Raw genomic sequence first — 20809 nt, 5'->3', positions numbered from 1 at the left:
TGCAGAAATGGAACATCCGGTAACAATCAAAGGTTTTGTATCGAGGTTAATATGTCACATATCACATATAAGTTAATATGTGATGCTAAGTCGTTACTGGAATTCATTCATTTTCTACCGCTTTTCCTCACAAGGGTCGCGGGGGTGCTGGAGCCTATCCCAGCTGTCTTTGGGCGAGAGGTGGCCAGCCAATCACAGGGCACATATAGACAAACAACCATTCACACTCACATTCATACCTATGGACAATTTGGAGTCGCCAATTAACCTAGCATGTTTTTGGAATGTGGAAGGAAACTGGAGTACCCGGAGAAAACCCACGCATGCACGGGGAGAACATGCAAACTCTACACAGAGATGGCCGAGGGTGGAATTGAACCCTGGTCTCCTCACTGTGAGGTCTGCGCGCTAACCACTCGATCGCTGTGCCGACAACAGAGTTAAAAGCTCCAATTCCATCTTCTTATATTATCATTCATTAGCGTTAGGTACCTTTACTTAAATGTATTAAGTGTGTTAATGTGTGAGGCATATTTAAAACTAGATTATGCTTGTATACATTAAGAGAAAAAAAATGTGTGAAAAAGTGATTGCCCCCTAAAGCTAATAACTGGTTGGGCCACCCTTAGCAGCAACAACTGCAATCAAGCATTTTTGATAACTTGCAATGAGTCTCTTACAGCGCTGTGGAGGAATTTTGTCCCACTCATCTTTGCAGAATTGTTGTCATTCAGCCCCATTGGAGGCTTTTCCAGCATGAGGCCTTTTTAAAGTCATGCCACAGCATCACAATAGGATTCAGGTCAGGACTTTGACTAGGCCACCCCAAAGTCTTTAGTTTTTCTTCAGCCATTCAGAGGTGGACTTGCTGGTGTGTTTTGGATCATTGTCCTGCTGCAGAACCCAAGTTGGTTTCAGCTTGGGTTCTTCTTTGGGATTTTTTTGGTAGACAGCAGGTTTTTCCAGGTCCTGAAGCAGCAAAATAGCAACAGACCATTACACTACCACCACCATATTTTACTGTTGGTGTGATGTTCTTTTTCTGAAATGCGGTGTTACTTTTACACCAGATTTAAATGGACATCCACCTTGCAAAGCTTTTGTTTTGTCAGACCACAGAGTATTTTCCCGTAGTTCTTGGGGAGCACCAAGATGCTTTCTGGCAAAATTGAGACAAGCTTTAATGTTCTTTTTGTTCAGGAGTGTTTTTTGTCTTGGAACTCTGCTGTGCAGACCTTTTTTTGCCCAGTGTCTTTCATATGGTGGAGTCATGGACACTGAGGGGTACTCATGGTGTCATTTTGGTTGGCCGGCCACTCTGAGGAAGGATCACCACCGTTCCATGTTTTCACCATTTTTGAATTATTGCTCTCACTGTTGTTTGATAGAGTCCTAAAGCTTTAGAAATAGCTGAATATCATTTTCCAGACTGTTAGAGCTCAATGAATCTCAGTTAAGTTTAACACTAAGTTTAACACCATTGTACGAACCCAGATTTTCCAGATCTCCTGACTGTGTGGCCAACATGCTAACCACTAGACCACAGTCCGTGACATGTTGCTATTTAGCATAGTGTCCTCATGTTTCAACACAGAGATATGGCAAATAGATCTGTCATTTATGTATCCTTTCACACAGAAAAGTGGAATATGCTCTGATCTAATTTCATCTTCAAAAAACGCCCTTTCCCCACCCCCTCTACTGAGTCACCTTGAGGCGCAGCAAAGGCAGAGGTCAAACTGGATGGACTAATAAATCATGATGATTCCAACAAAAGGGAGGAGAATTGTACTTAATTATGAGATAACCGTGATCGTCACAGAGAGGGAATACACTTGGAAATGGTAACAAATGTTGACTTTGCTAACAAGTGAGCTAGCCTGTGGTGTTGCTGGAGTCACATGACTTCCTGCCTGTCTCTTAAAATTCTTATTGATCCATATAATTCTTTGGGAAAAAGAAAAAGTAGTTATACATGGTTTATGTTCTATCGGTTCCTCCTGTGGGCCATGGGTTTCTCTGCAGATCTTGAACCCTTCTTTTGTTTAGGTTGTGGATCTGTGGTGGAGTCCGAATGGGGTCGTAGACGAGAGAAAGGCTATTGAGAAATGCTTCCTGTAATGGAATTCATGGAGGTACAGGTTAAAGTCGACAGTAGCTCATAGGTGTCTGATGGTACTGCTCCATATGGACCTGGGAATAAAGTCCTGGAGATCCTGGAGTCCTGGAAGATTCATTTAAAGTCCTCTAGGAGTTTTAATGTTCTGGTTGTGAAGCCTGCTGTGAGGGACCCCCCCCAGATCCAGTCTCTGCCTTCTCCACTCCCTTTCTTTCCTTTATTGCAGCACCTTGATGTAGTATTTCTGAGAAGGCCTTCATGGGTAATCATTCACTTATCATCTTTGGTGGCAAAGCCCGTCCACATGAGGAAAAAATACCAAATTTTTTATCAACTCTAGTGGTAACACCAGAGATGCATGCCATTCCTCGATACTGTAGTATCTAGAAAGGATACTGGCCCAAATGTTCCACCTGTGAAAGATGATGGAGATGTTACATGGGTAGATACCATTGGAAAACAGTCCTCAAGCTCCATTTAGACCTGGGAATAAAGTCCTGGAGATCCTGGAGTCCTGGAAGATCAATTTAAAGTCCTCCAGGAGTCCTAATGTTCAGGTTGTGAAGCCTGCTCTCAGGGTCCCGCCCTCAGATCCTTTTTCCACCCTCCTCATTTGTTGCAGCGCAGTGATGTATATCTTCTTAGAAGGTCTTCATGTGGAATTATCATCTTATCATCATGTTGTCAAACTCCTTAATGGAAGAGGAAACATCACCATGCCGTGAGGACTGTAGTACTCTAGTACCAAGGTACTGGTAAAATGCTCCTCCTGAGGGATAGGGAGAAATTACATGGGTAGAAGACCTGGGAATACAGTCCTGGAGATCCCTTATGAACTGGACGCTTCATAGAAGGTCCTCCAGGTCCTCCAACAAATCCCTTAAGGCTGTTCTTTGTGCTTTTTGAGCGTCTGCTATTTGTGCACTTTTTGCATTGTGATTCACTTTCTTAACTGCCTGACCCCCACTGCCTCGTTCACTGGCCAACCTTCCCTGCACTGCCCACCAGGGAACTTTGAGTATCAATAAATTCTCATTTTTTGCTCACACTAAGGTGTATGCATTTTGGAGTTCATTCCAAGACCCCAGTACCCTTGACCCTTGCCCTATTCTCTGCAAGCTTGTGAGTTCAAAGAAGTCCCAAACCCTAACCAAGGGATGCTGTCATTCATGTGGAGTTTTGTCAATCTGTGATGTTAGAGGCCACTGATGCACCGGTTCTTGGAAACTCCTCTAAACATGCCTTGATGGTCCTTACTTTGTACACTGAGAACAGAAAAGGTTCTTCCCCAAGTCCACAATGTCTTGAATTGGGGGGTAGGGCCGAATGTCAACCTGAGAGCTCAGTGGGTTCCCCGGCCAGGAGTTCCTTCACCTTCAGCAGCTTTTCTGGTGATTCAGTTTTGTGGTGCATATTTGAGATGACTCCTCATCCTTCTTAGAGGTATACCCCCCCACCCCCCTCGTCTTCGTACCTCCAAACACAAGTCAAAGATGCATTGAGATGAATCAGTGAGACGCCTCAGAGGAACTTACTTCATTTCCATATCAAGTGATTTATTTAAATCTATTCAAAGCCTAATTTTAGAACCCTCTTGTTTTGTGTGTGTGTTGCCATAGTAACAGACCACATCCTCAAAAGTGTCGACTCACGAATGGCCCGATGTTTGAGAAGAAGAAAAATTCTTAAAGTGACGTTGCCTTCAAAGACCGGTGTGTTTTAATTGAATAAATGTAAGCAGTGTTGTGATGGCGGTGTCTACAGTATACATGACATGACTTCTTATCTGCCCCATCCCGGTTTCATGTGGCGTGCTGAAGGAAGGCCGAGCGCCTTAAATGAGTTTCTGTCTCTTAATGAAGGTCAGCGCAGTGTCACATCTTTCCTTTTGTGATAATTTATCCATATCTGCCCTTATCTCTGCTTGGCCCCTTTAATCCTAATTGTATGGTATAATTGTGTGATGTGGACCTGCTGCTCTTATAGCTGCACGGACCTGTTCTTTTGTTCGCACCGCCGCCTCAGAACCCTCCTCCTGATCCCTCACATCCCTAAGAACCAGGCAACATTTTAAGAAGAGATATTATGTTACAAACTACAATATGCATGTATTTTTTGGCATTATGCCTATAAGGGACGTGCATCATAATTGATCATTAAGATTAAATTATTTATGAATGACAAATTGAATTGCATTACTCCTCAGTAACCAGCAGAGGCGCTGTGGATTCAGTCTAAACTAGTTGAACACGTCAACTATGGATGGAATTTCATTCATTCATTCATTCATTCATTTTCTACCGCTTTTCCTCACAAGGGTCATGGGGGTGCTGGAGCCTATCCCAGCTGTCTTTCATTCATTCATTCATTTTCTACCGCTTTTCCTCACGAGGGTCACGGGGGTGCTGGAGCCTATCCCAGCTGTCTTTCATTGTTAAATAAAATAAATGCAATTTTTTAAAAATAAAAACATACTATTCTCAATGTGTTTTTTTAAATAGATTTTCTTAAATGAACAATTTATGTAATGTAATGTAATCATGAGTGGCGATAATTGATGTTAAAACCCACATATACAAATATAACTCATTGGCATTTTGGGGGGCCGTTGTATTTTATGTAACACAGTTGTTAAATGAATAAACCTTCCCGTGAAATTAGGAATGAATCCAATTTTAAAATATACAGTAGACAGGAACATTTTTAGCTCATTCCCTTCAACGACTTATTTTAAATGGAGATGAAAATAATTAATGTGTGAGAATTATAATACAAGTGAGGCCACTGTGTGTGTGTGTGTGTGTGTGTGTGTGTGCTTCTCTCTGATTGTGTCAGTGAAATGTAATAGTGTTGATGTCAAAGTTGAAAAGCACTTGATTCCTGTGTGGACGTATTGAAGGGGACCTGGCTAATTGCTGGTGTAGTAATGCTGTGATTATGAACTGCATAGACGTCTTATGTTTTGTCTCTGATCTGCCAGGCTTTTAGTTCATCTTTCATCATCTTTTTTTGCTGCAAAATATTAATCATTTAATATGAGTGCAGACAGTGTGATGATATATTTAAACCCAGGCAGGGTTTGAGTGTTGTGGGGTATTATTTACAAATGTCATAATGTGAAGTGTGTGTGTGGGGGGGGGGTCTTCCTAGTGAAAAAAAATATTTGCTTCTGACTGAGGGAGCATCTCAAAGAAGGATGCAAACACATGAAAAGACGTTGAAATGTCATCTGAGCTTGAGAGTTTTTTTCAGAGGGGATGGGTGCGGAGGGTGGGGGGTGTCTTCAAGCAAACCTCTTATGCTGCATTGGGTTTCAGCACCAGGGAGAGCTCCGGAATGGACCATACATCAAAAAGTAGTGTACATTTAGCAGTACAAAGACTGTAATTACATTAAAAAGGCATAATAAATTGTAAAATAAATTCCACAACGTGGAAATATTTTTTCAAATAAGCATCAAGTACATACATAATAACAAAAAACTTACGTAAGGGTGTGAATGATTACATTTTCCAAATTAGATTTGTCGACAAATACATAAATACCCCAGACAGTCCATTTAATCTGTACACCTCATCAGATTTGCCGAGGAAAAAAGACGGAGACAGGAGCACCCAATGTCTAATCAAATGAGTCATTGCGGGTGCGCCTCTATTAGAAACATTAATGTTCCAGTAGCAGACATTCTAATAACAATGAAGTTCAACTCTTACCCAACTCTTCCCCTCACCACAAACTGCACAACACAAACATGCATGCAACATCAAATACAACACATTCTGTTACCTCTTAAGCTCTTGTCCAGGGAGACGTCGCTTCCCCTGATATTTTTATACCCCCCCACCATCAACCACCCCCAACATTTTGGGGGTTATTTCTGCAAGGAAATCTTGCAAGAAACTGCACGTTGACGCATGCGTGAAGCATGAGCGAGCGCGTGCGAGAGAGAGAGAGAGAGAGAAGAGAGAGGGAGGGAGAGAGCACGAGGAAGAGAGAACAGAAATATTTTTTTAAATAGCCTAAAGTATTTATCCTGCACTGATTGTTGTATGTGTGTATAAAAATAATATTTAGAGTCTTATTATTCCTGCTGCTTGCTGCTGCTATGGCTGCTACTACTAAGCTGACTGGTGATTGTTTGCAATAATCACACGCTAAAGTGCTTCAATAATCACAGCAGAGGGGATCATATATCACACACACACACGCAGAGAGAGAGAGAGTGGCCCCAGGGCCTTTTAAAGAGGTACGACATCATACACATGACTCTCATTGAAATTAAATAATAATAATAATAATAATAATAATAATAATAATAATAATAATAATAATAATAATAATAATAATAATAATGTATGTCCAAACTAAGGTGACATTTTTAAACATTCAGTACATAAGTTTATAAATAGTACATAAATATATACACATTTCAATTCAATTTCACGCAAAGGAAAACTGTTATTTCTAATATTGACATTTGCATTTTGCTTGAATTTAATTTTTATTTCTGCAGTGTGTCGTGGGGATGGGGGGGCGTTTTTTCGTTTAAATGTTGCCCCCAGGCCGCACGTTGGACACCCCTGTATTACTGTAACAGTAATACTACAGTGAGCTGCAAGTGAGTTTAGTGGCATCAAATGTAAAATCTACACGCACACACTCGCTCTCTCTCTCACACACACACACATTCGCAGACACACACACACACACCTATATGATGCCGCGTGGTGAGCGAAGGTGCTGATTGGACGCTCAGGTTGCGCCGGTGCCGTTTGGACCCCGCCCCCTCTCATTATGTCACATTGCGTGCAAGAAAGCAAAGCATCCCAGCCTTTGAACTTGGCCGATTTTGGCTTCTTCTTCTCTCTTCCTGCTCGCACTTCCAAGCAGCCAGGTGCTCCATTAGAGAGAGAGAGGAGCGTGCGTGTGAGCGTGTGTGCAGAAAAGGAAGGAGAGACTTTCTTGCCTACACCTTTTTGTGGATTTTTCTCCGCCAACACGCTTCTTCCTGGACTTTACGTCTCCAAACTCTGGATTCTCTCTTTTTTTTAAGTTCTTATTTCCGGCTGCACCCCCCCACCCCCAGACGTGGCATGCCTGCTATCTCGCACCTGGACAGGTGAACTTGCTTTTCCCCCCTTTCCCGCGTTAACCAGATAAGAACTCCCCCCCTCCCCCCGTCCCTACCCCAGAAGATGTCCAAACCGGCAGACCACATCAAGAGACCCATGAACGCCTTCATGGTCTGGTCCCGCGGCCAGAGGCGGAAGATGGCCCAGGAGAACCCCAAGATGCACAACTCGGAGATCAGCAAGCGTCTGGGCGCCGAGTGGAAGCTGTTGTCCGAGTCCGAGAAGAGACCTTACATTGACGAGGCCAAGCGGCTCCGGGCTCAGCACATGAAGGAGCACCCGGACTACAAGTACCGGCCCCGGCGCAAACCCAAGAACCTGCTGAAGAAGGACAGGTACGTCTTCCCGCTGCCTTACCTGGGCGACACGGAGCACCTGAAGGGTCTCCCGGTGTCCGCCGCCGCCGACTCCCTGCTGGGCGCCTCGGAGAAGGCGCGCGCCTTCCTGCCCCCCTCCTCGGCCCCGTACTCCTTCCTGGACCCGACCCAGTTCAGCTCCAGCGCCATCCAGAAGATGAGCGAGATGCCGCACACGCTGGGCACCGGCTCTTTGCCCTACGCCTCCTCGCTGGGTTACCAGAACGGCGCGTTCGGGGCGCTGGGCTGCCCCACGCAGCACACCCACACCCACCCGTCGCCCACGAACCCGGGCTACGTGGTGCCGTGTAACTGCACCGCCTGGTCCGCGTCCAGTTTACAGCCCCCGGTGGCCTACATACTCTTTCCAGGTATGACCAAGACTGGGATTGACCCCTACTCGTCCGCGCACGCCGCTGCCATGTAACACACACCCTCTTTGCAACATGCATGTACATACGAAGTGGACGCGCACGAACAGTATTAACAGTCAAGCGTTTGGACTTTAAAAAAAAACAACAAAAACAAGTTCCGGATTGGGACTTGGAAGAAATGTAAATGTTTATATGGCAGCCACAAGAAAAGGAGGCCTTTAACTTTATTTATTGTGTACATTTCAATGCTGATATGATCATTTGTGTTGATTATTGATAAGATATTCTTTCTTTTGGTTCTTTTAGTCCACATTTTGGCACTCTACAATTCCATCCCGGCTAAACCAGGAGCTTTAGGCTGGATTATATACGGGTTATATTGTTTAGATTCATCCCCAAAAAGCCACATCAAAGCAAACGCTCTATTTAACACAAAAAATAATGTTTTATTTAACACTTTTTTACCCTGTGATGAAGTGCTATTAATAATTGCACGCTCGTTTTCTTTTTTTATTTAAATTTTATGATGATTTTTTTATTTTTTTCTGACAATTCAAGGAGTTTATGTGTATTTTCTATCTAAGATTTAAAAGCTGTCATGTAATCTAGAAGGTTTGACACCTCCTCACCTCCTCTTTGTTCACTTTGTGGAGCAGAGAGAATCCAATAAAGACAATCTGTCTTCACCTACTTGATGCTTTCTGGGAAAACATATACGACAATTGGTTCAAAATCAAATTTATGGGGGGAAACGTATGTTTTAAAAAGCAACGTGGCCACAAATGACTATAAATGATTACAACTTTAAAATAATTTGTTAAAAAAACTATTTTTTTTTGGGGGGGGGGATACGTGAAAATTTCCAGTTAAAAAAAGGGAGAATAAATTGTGAAAAATGAGTTATGAAGGAAAATGCCTTGAAATAATTGCAAAAAGGTGTAAACGATAATTGCTTCAAATTTATATATTTTTTTATACTGTCTGCTCAGAAATAACACATTAAAGAAATATGATGGAGGAAAACAAATATTCCATATGATCACAATTGGTAAACATTGGAATTGTTTGTTAAAAAATTATATATATATACATATTTTTTTCAAGTCAGAAATATTTCCAAAATATTTCAAACGTCAGAATAAACATTTTAAATGAGGCTAAAATATTTAGAATACATTTGTTAAAATAATTGAGTTGAAAAATATTTTTAAATAAGACCAAACAAACTTAAAAGGTTAAAACAATGAGTTAAAAAAATAAAATAATGACGATACTTTGCAGCCCCTCACCCCACCCCAATTAATCCCCATGGGGATGCGCGTGCAGGTTTGGAGGTTCTGAGCTTCCGAGTGGTTTTTGCTGTTTGTTTTGGAGAGGAGGCTTTTCCTGGTTTTCATCCCCAGCCCAGGAGAGGCAAGGCAGGGAGGAAAAAGAGAGAGCAAGGAGGGGAGGGATGGAGGCCTCCCTGGAGGGATCCCGCCTGTCAGACCCGTTTGACGGCTTCATGGCTCCAAGCAGGGGGGGCCCTCTGCTTGGATCTGCCAAGTGGATTCATCATGGAGAGACCGCAAAAAAAAAAAAAAAAAAAAAAATTCACACACACAACTAAAAAGAAATCTTTTTCTTTGTACATCCTGCAACTTGTCTGCACGTTTGATGACTCAGCCAAAAACCTCACCCTAAAAAAAAAAGAGATGACTTGCTCCAACGTGCGCTCACTCATTAAGACAAAAGACTTGACACGCACGCAGGAATGAGCCCTTCGTGTGTGTGTGTGTGTGTGCGCGTGCGCAGCTTTCCCCACCACTCAACTGGGAGTGCATTTCTAATTAAGAATTTAATTTTCCACGTACAAATTGTTGACTTTATCTGTCAGGAACATATGCTGCTGCTGCTGCACGGAGGAGTGGAGGTGCAATCTAGCCCTGGAGGGGGTGGAATTTAGGCAAGGAGTGTGTGTGCGTGTGTGTGTGACAGTGTCGTAGTTATCAGCAGCTTGTAAATGAAGATACTTGAAGTTGTACACCCCCTTGCCTTCCCCAAAAAAGCATCTCCATTCAAATTTTCCAATAATTGTACATTATTATAACAACTGACATCATTTATTTTCGTTCTTATTTTATGCATTGTCTCTAATAAATTACATTTAACGAGACAGGAAACGAGAAAGGAGTTTTACGCTTAAAAAAAAAAATATTATTTTCTCCCCCTCCCACCGTGGCACCCCACCCCTTGACGCTTTTAGTCTCCTTATCTCCTTTGCAGCAACACTGACGATAATTGTTTTGTACATTTTTTATTTCATTTAGCAGTCATTTATATGCTTCATTTTTAACTGATAAAAAAATATATATTAAAAAAAGGGGGCACTTGAAATCCAAAAGCATGACAAAGAGAACACACACAACCAATTTCTAAGGTGTGTTTCTTTTCCCTTTTTCATGATTAAAAGCAGCCACGGGTCATTTCAACAATTGCCTCGCCTTAATGATGTTTAATTAAGTAAGTCATGGAGACAAATGTCATTATACTTCTTGTTTCAAAAGGAGGACAAGCTGTCATGATGCCGATGTAAAAAAGAAAAAGAAACACACTTATGTGAGAAGAGGATAAAAGTGATCTCATTCCAGCATATTTAATATTGTCTCCAAAAGAGCCCAAAAAGGATAAAACCACCCTAGTCTGTATCTGAAATTGAATCTGGGATAGCATTTTGACGGCGGCTAAAAAAAAAAAGTATAAAAAAAGCGTACAGTTGTGTTGTTTGAAGAGGGGTAGTTTATATATATAAAGAGAGAGGGGGGGTTCCTGGATGCTCATTTATTTGAAGGCAAAGAAATGATAAAAATAAAGAAGAAAAAGCTTAGAGAAGAAAAGGAATCACTTTGCACGCCTGTTTCATGTGCTGCGCCAGGCAGGGATGTGATTTACATCCTTGCATGCCCCCCCCCCAACCCCCCCACAAAGACACTGCAGGGAATATTTATTTTATATCATATTGTCACGCGCAAACCTCGTCATGCTCAATCACATTTTTTCCCTCTTTTAATATTTGTACCCGCTTCTAAATATTTATTATTTAATGAAATCTTCTTGAGGATATTATTTATGCAGGCTTTGTTTGGATGATTTAACATGTGAGCACTCGCACACACGTGCACATTCTCATTCAATTCTCATCCACTTTTTTTTTTAATTTGTGGCACATTTGCCCAAAATGTTTGACCAAACTAACACAATTTGAGGCAGAAAAAATAAAAATGCTCATTAGAAATTGCAATCACATGCATGCCAAAAAAATTGTGACCTTGTGAATCTTTCCCATGGTGCAAAAACAATATATTAATTATTGTTGTTTATTGTATTATACTTTAAATATATCTAAATATTTTTTTAGAAAATATATACAATAATGTAATACACGTACACACCTACCATGATGTGTATTTAATACTCTTTTCATTGTCAATTTCCCCCCCAAAATATGTAGATAGCTTCAAAAATACTACATAATTTTATCATGTATTTTCAGTATCATTTGTTGATGACACACACACACACACCTCATTCATAGAGGACACCCTTTCACTCTGTTTACAGTATTTGTAATGCAGGCATGATTACATCATCTTTATCATTGTCATGCTTCCCTGCATACATACTGTACATACTTGTGTGTGTGTGTGTGTGTGTGTGTGTGTCTGAGAGAGACAGACAAAGTGAGAGAACACTAATTGGGCTGCGCCTCCCATAAACTTTCAGCCCATGGGAACCTTTGAATGCTAATGCTAATAATGACTACCTGTAAAACAGAAGAGACAACATGCTTGTGCACATGCACACACACACACCTCCTCTCTGAAGTAAACACAGCCCTTGAATGGAGGAAGTAAAGCAACAGCAGCAAAGATCTCACTGTACCGTAAATTGACCTAAATGATTGATTTATCCAGAGAGGGACAAGTGCGATGATAACCATAGAACAGGAAATTAAATTTTACTCGTCACAGAAGGGGTTCAGTCCTGGCTGCTCAGTACAAAATGGCTCAAAGCCATCCATCCGGGAGGTGAGATACACCCTGGACTGGTCATGACTCAAAGCCAATGAATGAAAAAAAAAACAAAAAAAGCATGGCAGTTAAGAACGGTAGTGTTCTGCTGAAGCCTCCCTCTAAACCTTCTCAAGGGCTTTGTCAGCAGTCTTTAAAGGGTGCTCATATTAGTAAAATTACCTTTACTTCCTCACATGTTAAACATTCATTGTGGATTCATTTTACGTTTATTAAATACAGCAGCAAACACAAAAGTAAGTTGTGTGTGTGAGAGTCACAAACGCTAACAAGTGTTCTTCATGATATTTTCTTATACACCTGCTGACTTCTTTTTACGCTTGTGCAGCAGTGAAGAATCCCTGTCACCTGTCTTTAATTTGGTCTTTTTCTACCATTTTATCATTTATTTACGTTGAGGGGTGCCGTATAAAGGGGGTAACATCAGGACAATTCCAAGGTCCCTTGACCGGCACGGGGCACAAAAAGTAGATAATTATTACTACATTTAGTTATTAATTAAAGGGTGGGGGGCATGGGATTTTTTTTAAATAAAACCCACAATTTCTGGCTGCACTGGTTATATGATATGAAAAAAGAATCCTGTATCAGTGGTGAAACTTCCAGAGGATGAGACGCCTTCTTGAAGGATGTGAGAGTACACTAGTGAAACGTCCAGGTAAGTGAGTGAGCACTCTGTGACCCTGGTGCCGTCCACCGCTGAGAAAGGCTGGTCATCCCATCCGATGAATTCTGTTATTTTTGGGGGTTATTAGCTTAGCCTTTAGGCTGTTTTACACATACGGGCGAGTGTTGTCCACATGAATGCTAGTTAAGGCCAGACACTACACTGCATGCAGGGATGGCTACAGGCTGTCTTCTGCATCAAAAGGCATTCATTAGCATATGCTGATCACATGATGTTTCACGAAAATCAGCCGATACTGATTGGTGGCCGATCAATTGGAGCATCATGATTAAAAAGCATGACGCATGCAGCAAACCGTCCCGCCCCTAATTTCCTTAAATGCTACGCCTCCGTCACCCATTGTCAAAGGGTTCGTTTTTAAATATTGTGCTTCACTTATTTTCACATTTGTATGGCAATTTTCAAAAGCACAAAGCATGCATGTAGTCGGCCTCCACTTTCTTAAACACTAAACTTCCGTCATACAAACACTACAAATTTTGTACACCAGAAGCTTCGAGAATGAGATGAGACAAAATGTTATCTTTACTTTGAAGAAAAGTGCAATAAAAGTATAATTAAATATATGACAATATATTGCAATCTACTAATTTAATTTGTACTACATTACACTCTTCCGCACTTTGTGTGTTAGATACCGGCACTGCTTGACAAAAGTGCTCACTCCGCTCATGCCATTGTTCTATGGAAGAAACATGTCAAGATTCCTCCTACCTGTTTGGAAGTGAGAGATCATCAAAACAAACATGCAAGCACACGGCAATATACTGAGCCTGGCAAAATGATCAAGTTTTTTTTTACTGTGTGATTAATTGCTAATTAACTGTGCCAGACCTCATGCCCACTAGACATTATTATTTCTGAATGAGAAATGTTTAATTTTGGGAGATTTTGTGGCACGGGATCTTATGACACTCCTAGTTACCTATTAACAAGAGGGGAGTCATTTTATGTACTTTACGTCTATTTGGTTGCCAAACGCAGCAGCTAACTTGTTACACTTGTGAGAGTTAAGAACACTCACTTTCTTTGAGGGTACAAATCTGTTACCCTTCATCAAAGGGTGAGTCCTTTTACTTATCTTAGTTTTATTTTGTCTTATTCAGTGGCTAAGTTGTTTTTACACTTTGCTGGTTAAGAATACTCACATTTTTTAGACCCTACAAATTAGTCTTTTTAGTTACTTTAGTTTTATTTAATCTTATTCAGCAGCTAACTTGTTTTTACACTTTGATGGTGAAGACTACTCGCTTCCTTAGAAACTACATATTTGTTTGAGTCATTTTAGTTACTTTAGTTTTATTTAATCTTGTTCAGTGGCTAAGTTGTTTTTACACTTTGATGGTTAGGACTACTCACTTTCTTTGACACTACAAATTTGCCTGAGTCCTTTTATTTATTTTTGTTTTATTTAGTCTTCTTATGCTGCGATTGGCTGGCGGCCAGGCTGGGGTGTACCTTAAAGTCAGCTGGGATAGACTCCGGATGGATGGATGGACAGTCGTCTTATGAAATGCGTGTGCACTGAATAAAGCTTTTGCGATGGCCACAGCTTAACCCTGGAATGAATTATTTGTGCTGAAATTATTTCCTGTTGAGAGAAAAACAAATCCAAATCAGAAACATGTGTTTATGGCTGCTTGTCGTCATGGCAATCTTGTCATGAGGTCATGTTTTGGGAACAGGGCATGAGACCTGCTTCAGGATGAAAGCTATTAAAGCCTGGGCGTGCACACACACACACACACCCACACAATCGTGGCTTCTCACGAATGGTCCAAATGAGATTAATGCTAGCAGGAAGATGGCGTAGCGCCGTGCTGTGGGTTGTAGAGGTGAAAGGTAAAGTCACTTATCAGGAAGCGGATGAGGAGGATGAGGAGGATGAGGAGGGTAGCACCTCAGGGTCCTGGATGCTGCCTCCATCAGCAGCTCCTCAGTGGATTAGACTAATCAGGAAGCGGCAGCGAGGGGATGCATGGAGCACTTTATCTGGCAAGACAACATGGCGTCCTGAAAAGAGCCTACAGAAACGTTTGCTAATGTTTGCTTGTCGACGTGACAATCTTCCACCGTCGTTAAAAAAGTCGATAGAGCAGGCTTTGATCTTCTTCACATTGTCTTTTTTTATTTATGTATTTCCATCCTTTTGCTTTACGCCCCCTCTCCATCCAAAACATGTTTGCGGCGCCGGCTGGCTCACGCTGATGGAAGGTAGTCGACAAAGACCCTGAAAGGTATATTTATGAATATTTATCAGACAGATAGCAGCCATTTTCACACTCACGCTAATCTCTTTCTTCAAGGGACGTGGCAGCCCTCCACTCACGCCACCTTTCAAATCCAACTTCTTTCATCCAACTTGTTTCACCAAATAATCCCCCAAACTATTGTGTGCCTGGAAAACGTTGAAAAAGTCAGAGAAAGTTGGGGGGAAAGAGAAAATGATTCTCTTGCTAATGCCTGTATTGAGCTGCTTGATCCTTAACAGTGCCAAGGGGGTCCAAAGTGGGACATTTTATTGGCCCTCGGTGAATTGCAAAAATAAAATTGATTGATTGTTAATGAAATACAGTTGTCCCTTGCAAACATGGCTCCCTCACTCTATCGCTGTTCTATTATTAGTCAAAAATACATGCATACTTAAGCATGTTGTACTTATTTTTATTCCTACATACGTATTTTCAAACATAAATGCATAAATGAACAAATTTAATGAATTGAAATACAAATACAAGGCAGAAGCTGCATTCTTATTAGTCTATTATTCTACATTGGCCACTAGGTGTCAGTAACTGCACTAGACTAAGTTTCCCTATAGGAACACATTTACCGTGACACCGCTCCAGCAGGAGTTTTATTTACTTCTTTAAAGGCTTACTTACTCTTGTTGTACTCTATTATAGTCTTATATTGGGTAATATGAGTGTAAAACCATTTAAAAACGGAAGTACGCTGTCCACAAAAAATGAGCTATCATGTGAGTCTGTTCCCTTTTTTATGTCTTATATGTCTTATTCGCTCTGATTATATCTACTATATTGGGTAATAGAAATGTAAAGGTGACAATAGGGGTGTTATTTCATGTCTTGAGAGCTCTAATAATGTTAAATCCCATTTTTATTTATACAACACATCTGGTCTGCCAGAGAATAAGAAAATGTTGCAGGAGAGATCAGTGTTTCTGGCTTTGGCAACTTTGTTATAAATCATTTAATAATAATAATGATGGTAATCATGTTCTGTGGGACACTCGATAAGCTCTCATGGCACACTAATGTGGTTTTGAATCACTGCCAATCACTGTTTCCTTCCTGGAGAAAAACAAATGTACCCCATCAGTGAAATAAACGGTAAATAGATTCCAAATATTTGCGATGATGGCGCTGGGAAGCACCTGAAGGCTGAATGCTCGACAGTCTGAAAGCTGTCTGATATCTCCGTCATCTGCTGCTCGGCACCCGCATAATTAGCCTTCATAATCAACGCTGTAGCGCTTTGTGGCCGTGATAATGTTCCGCTGCGCTAACTGGAGGAGGCCAATCAATACAACCAATCCAAAGATTAGCGCATTGTTCACTTGCCTGCTTCTTCTGCAAATTATCTCCGCCAAGTGCAAATGATCGTGCGTTGGAGGACGTTTGTGTGCGCCACTCAAGGGCGTTCGGCGTGAAACGCAGGCAAGTGTCGTCAGGTTGGCTGCACGACACCATGGACAGGCCGTGGCCGAGCCAGCCGAGTGGCTAGCATGTAGGCCTCACTGTCAGAAGATCAGGAAAACCTGGGTTCGATTCGCCGCTTGGGCATCTCTGTGTGGCGTTTGCATGTTCTCCCCATGCATGTGTGGCTTCACTCCCAAAATCAAATTGTCCATGAATGTGAGTGTGAATGCTTGTCTATAGTATGTGCCTTGCCATTGGCTGGCAGCCAGTCCAGGGTGTACCCCGCCTCTCCCCCAAAGACAGCTGGGATAGGCTCCAGCATACCTGCGACCCTAGTGAGCATAGAAAAAGGAAGGATGAATGGGTGTGTCAGAAAGGTGCCCTCTACAGGCAGGATACCGACGTCCCCCCCATACTGCTCACTTGGAGTAAATAAAACCAAACCAAGCAGGGGAAGCGTTGAGTTCACTGCGGTGCCTCAACCCTCAGGTTAATTAGAAGGTAATAAAAATACACTCCAACAGAAATAGCTTAAAAATAAAACACATTTGATTGTTGATATTGTGTGATATTGAATATACTGGTTTGATTTATTCCTGATTTATTTTTTTTGCACGCTTGTCACATTTCAAACCATCAACACCTTTAAATATTAGCCAATGGCAGAACAAAATATAGTTTTGAAATGAAACCTTTTATTATTAATGAAAAAGTGATTCCCCCGCCTGTTGTAGCTTCCCAGAAAGTAAGTATTTGATATCTATCAGTCTGGAAAATGTTGTAAAGCCATTTCTAAAGCTTTGGACTCCAGCAAACCACAGTGAGAGATATTATCCACAAACCGCGAAAACATGGAACAATGGTGAACCTTGTGAGGAGGGTCCGACCAAAATTACCCCGCAGCGATGAGGTCACAAAAGACCCCACAACAACATTCAAAGAACTGCAGGTCTGAGTTGCCTCAGTTAAGGTCAGTGTTCATGATTCCACCATGAGAAAGACACTGGGCAGAAACGTTCCAAGACCAAAACCACTGCTGAACAAAATGAACTTTAAGGCCTCATCTCAATTTTGCCAAAAAATATCCCCAAGACTTTTGGGGAAATACTCTGTGGTCTGACGAGGCAAAATTTTCATTGTGTGTCCCATTACATCTGGCGTAAAGGTAACGCCATATTTCAGATAAAATGTCCTCTCGTATTAAAGGAACAATTCATGTGGCAATAGATGATATGGAATACATATATGATGAGTGGGAGGCGGTTCCTGCACAATTTTTTTCAATTTTTGATGTTTTTTGTGATTATATTTTTTAGAATTTGTCGCACATCCATTAAAAAAAAAAAGCTGCGGGACACAAATGGTCGTCCTTTGGATACCCCTGCTCCAGCTTAAACAAAGGGGGCAGAGTTAGGCTCATTCCATATCATATTGTCGGAAGAATTTGGTTAGTAACTTTTGAACAGGACCAGGACTATGGACTGGTGACATAGAACATAGATATAGAACAAGCTGAAACTCAACTCTTAAAACCTGAGGTCACGTCCTGTCCTCCACCAAGCAATGGAACACATTCACAACAACATAAAAAAGTATAAGTCTTATTTATGTCTTAAATGCTTTATTTAATCCTAGTATGTCTAATAAATTGGGTAATAGAAGTGTACAAGTGACAATAGGGGTGCTATTTCATGTCTGGAGGACTCTAATTTTTATACGGTGAGCTAAAAATATTCTATTTCTTAAAAAGGGTGTGGACCCAATTAACCGTGATAAATGAGGGATAACTGTATCCCATTTGAGAAACAGCCCTTATACCTGAATGATTGAAAAGTGTTGACATTTGAGTGGTATCAGTTTAGCATCTTTAGCAGTAAATATCCTGTAAGTTCGTGCATCATAGAACGATAACTTAAAGACATTTCATGAACACTGACTGGTCGAAGGAACATCATTGAGGCCTATAAGAATACTTATAATGTCTTGGACAGCGAATGTAGCTTACATATTTAAAGTTGCCTTGTATAAATAGTGCAGGGGCGTCGCTATACAGCCACTTTTAAGGGGTCGGCAGGTGGCCCCAGCTCCTCGCCATCGTGGCCTCTTTTGTCTGTGTGGAAAATGTCAAGGCGTAATTGATATTTCTCAGCAGGCATGTTATCTCTGTGCCATGTTTCAGCGCGTGTGATCGCGCTCCTCGCTGACCTTTCAGCACGCTGAGCTTTCTTTTGGATTTCGGTGGGGCAGCTTTCATTTGAGACGTTTTCTCTTTCCTTCCCGTCCTGCCGCCTCTTTGACGGGCATTTATTGGCCACACCTATACGTTTTTAAACGCTTTGTTTGATCCCTGTCATTGTGTTCCTGCTGCTTCATCATAATTTTTTGCTTTTAGAATTTCAGCTTATTGTGTTTTATCTACATGATGTGGACGTTTCATACGAAAATGCCTCAGATGTGACGTAAGAGGGACATTTGGATGTAGCATTTCTTTGCACATGCTAGATGGTCATGATACATCCTGCTTGAACCTTGTCCTCAGCGCGTCCCAGCGGGCCTTATCTCTCCGTCCCTTGCAGGAGACCCTCGCCTCCCGCCTTGGATTCCTTCCACAGCAGCAATTCCTCAGCTCAGGTCACCACAAAGTCCTGATTCGGCCGCTTTATGTCATCAATAAGCGTCTTTTTAGATCAGCTCATGTGGTGCCTGCGCATCAAAACCTGCTGAATGAACATGCTTGCATGTTTATTCAAAGACCTCAAGAGGGAAATAACACTGTGACTTTGACAAACTCTCAAAGTAAAGTCTCTTTCGCTTGCTCTTTTTTTTTTTAAACAAACACAATTTAATTCTGTGGTAGATGCTTCCTATTTGCTATTTTGCAACATAGTTCTTACATTTTACTCCAGTGTCTCTTTATTATTCATTTTTGCTTCTTAGTATTTGATTTTGTTTTTTGAGGTGTGAAAAAGTGATTTCTTTATTTTTGCACATTTGTCACATTTAAATGTTACCGATCGTCAAACAAATGTAAATATTAGCCAATGACAAAAACACAACTGAACACAAAATACATGGCCTACATGGCTCTGTGTGGAAAAAAAAGTGATTGCCCTCTGTGTTAAAACATAACTTTACTGAGATTAATTGAGATTTATTGGTGTGGAAAAGGTTATGAAGCTATTTAGTTTTGGGACTCCAGCCAACCACAGTGAGAGCCATTATCCACAAATGGCAAAAACATTTCCCTTAATGGCCGCACAGTGGATGAGTGGTTAGCACGTAGGCCACACAGTCATGAGATAGAGTAGACCAGGGTTTGATTCTCCACTTGGCATCTGTGTGGAGTTTGCATGTTCTCCCTGTGGTAGTTAATTGTCCATAAGAGTGAATGGTTTTTTGTCTATGTGTGCCCTGTGATTGGCTGGCCACCAGCCCAGGGTGTACCCTGACTCTTGCCCAAAGACAGCTGGGATAGGCTTCAGCATACACTAGTAATGATAACCGGCATAGAAAATGAATGGATGGATGGATTTCATTCAATATGTGTTCCAGGAGGGCGCCCTCTACCGGCAAAATACCGCCATGCGCCCCATACAGTTTTCAATATTAGTCAATGACAACACAACTGAATACAAAATTCAGTTTTTGAATGAATGTTTTTATTATTAAGGGGAACAAAAATCCAAACCTACACGGTCCTGTTGAAAAAGTAATCCTCCCTCCTACCTGTTGCAGCCCCCCGAGAAGGAAAGTAATTGAGATCTATCACTGTAGAAAAGGTTATAAAGCCATTTCTAAAGCTTTAGGACTCCAGCCAACCACAGTGAGAGCCATTACATGGAAACATGGAACAGTGGTGAACTTTCTTAGGAGTGGCCGGCCAACCAAAATGACCCAAAGAGAGCAGCGATGAATCATCCAAGAGGTCACAAAAGACCCCACAACTGCTTCCAAAGAACTGCAAGTCTCACTTACCTCAGTTAAGGTCATTGTTTATGGCTCCACCATAAGAAAGACTCTGGTAAAAAATGTTCCAAGACCAAACCCACTGCTAAACAAAAAGAACATTGTGGCTTGTCTCAATTCTACCAGAAAACATCTTGATGATCCCCAAGACTAAATACTTTTTACATAGTGAGGCCCGAGGTGTTTATTTTGACTTCTGAAGTCAAATATGGTCCATTGCTGTATAAAAGGACCACACAACAGAATTTTGAGCAACCGCAAATGTGACAGCATCGATGCATGATGTGGTTTTACTGTCCTATCATATGTTTTAGAATCAGATCTGCCCAGCTTGGCTCAATTCAGTTCTTGATGAGCTTGTTTTGAGGTGTGCAACTGTTGTCATTCCCTGAAGGAATCAGTGGCTCGGCTGCATTTGCAACCCTCTTTTCAAATGCAAAAT

At 41.4% G+C, this 20809-nt stretch overlaps 1 protein-coding gene across 1 annotated transcript; it reads left to right on the top strand.

The window, feature by feature from the left end:
• The first annotated feature begins 6956 nt into the window (after nucleotides 1–6956).
• On the top strand, nucleotides 6957–8742 carry sox14 (SRY-box transcription factor 14). Its single transcript, XM_058073821.2, has one exon. The coding sequence runs from the start codon at nucleotides 7315–7317 to the stop codon at nucleotides 8032–8034; it is 720 nt and encodes a 239-aa protein (XP_057929804.2). The 5' UTR covers nucleotides 6957–7314; the 3' UTR covers nucleotides 8035–8742.
• The last annotated feature ends 12067 nt before the right edge of the window (nucleotides 8743–20809 follow it).

This window comes from Doryrhamphus excisus, linkage group LG4 (genome assembly GCF_037039965.1).
Source record: "Doryrhamphus excisus strain RoL-2023G ecotype Guam linkage group LG4, RoL_Dexc_Guam_v1.1, whole genome shotgun sequence".
NCBI classification, from domain to species: domain Eukaryota; kingdom Metazoa; phylum Chordata; class Actinopteri; order Syngnathiformes; family Syngnathidae; genus Doryrhamphus; species Doryrhamphus excisus.
This window is presented reverse-complemented; position numbering and strand designations above follow the sequence as displayed.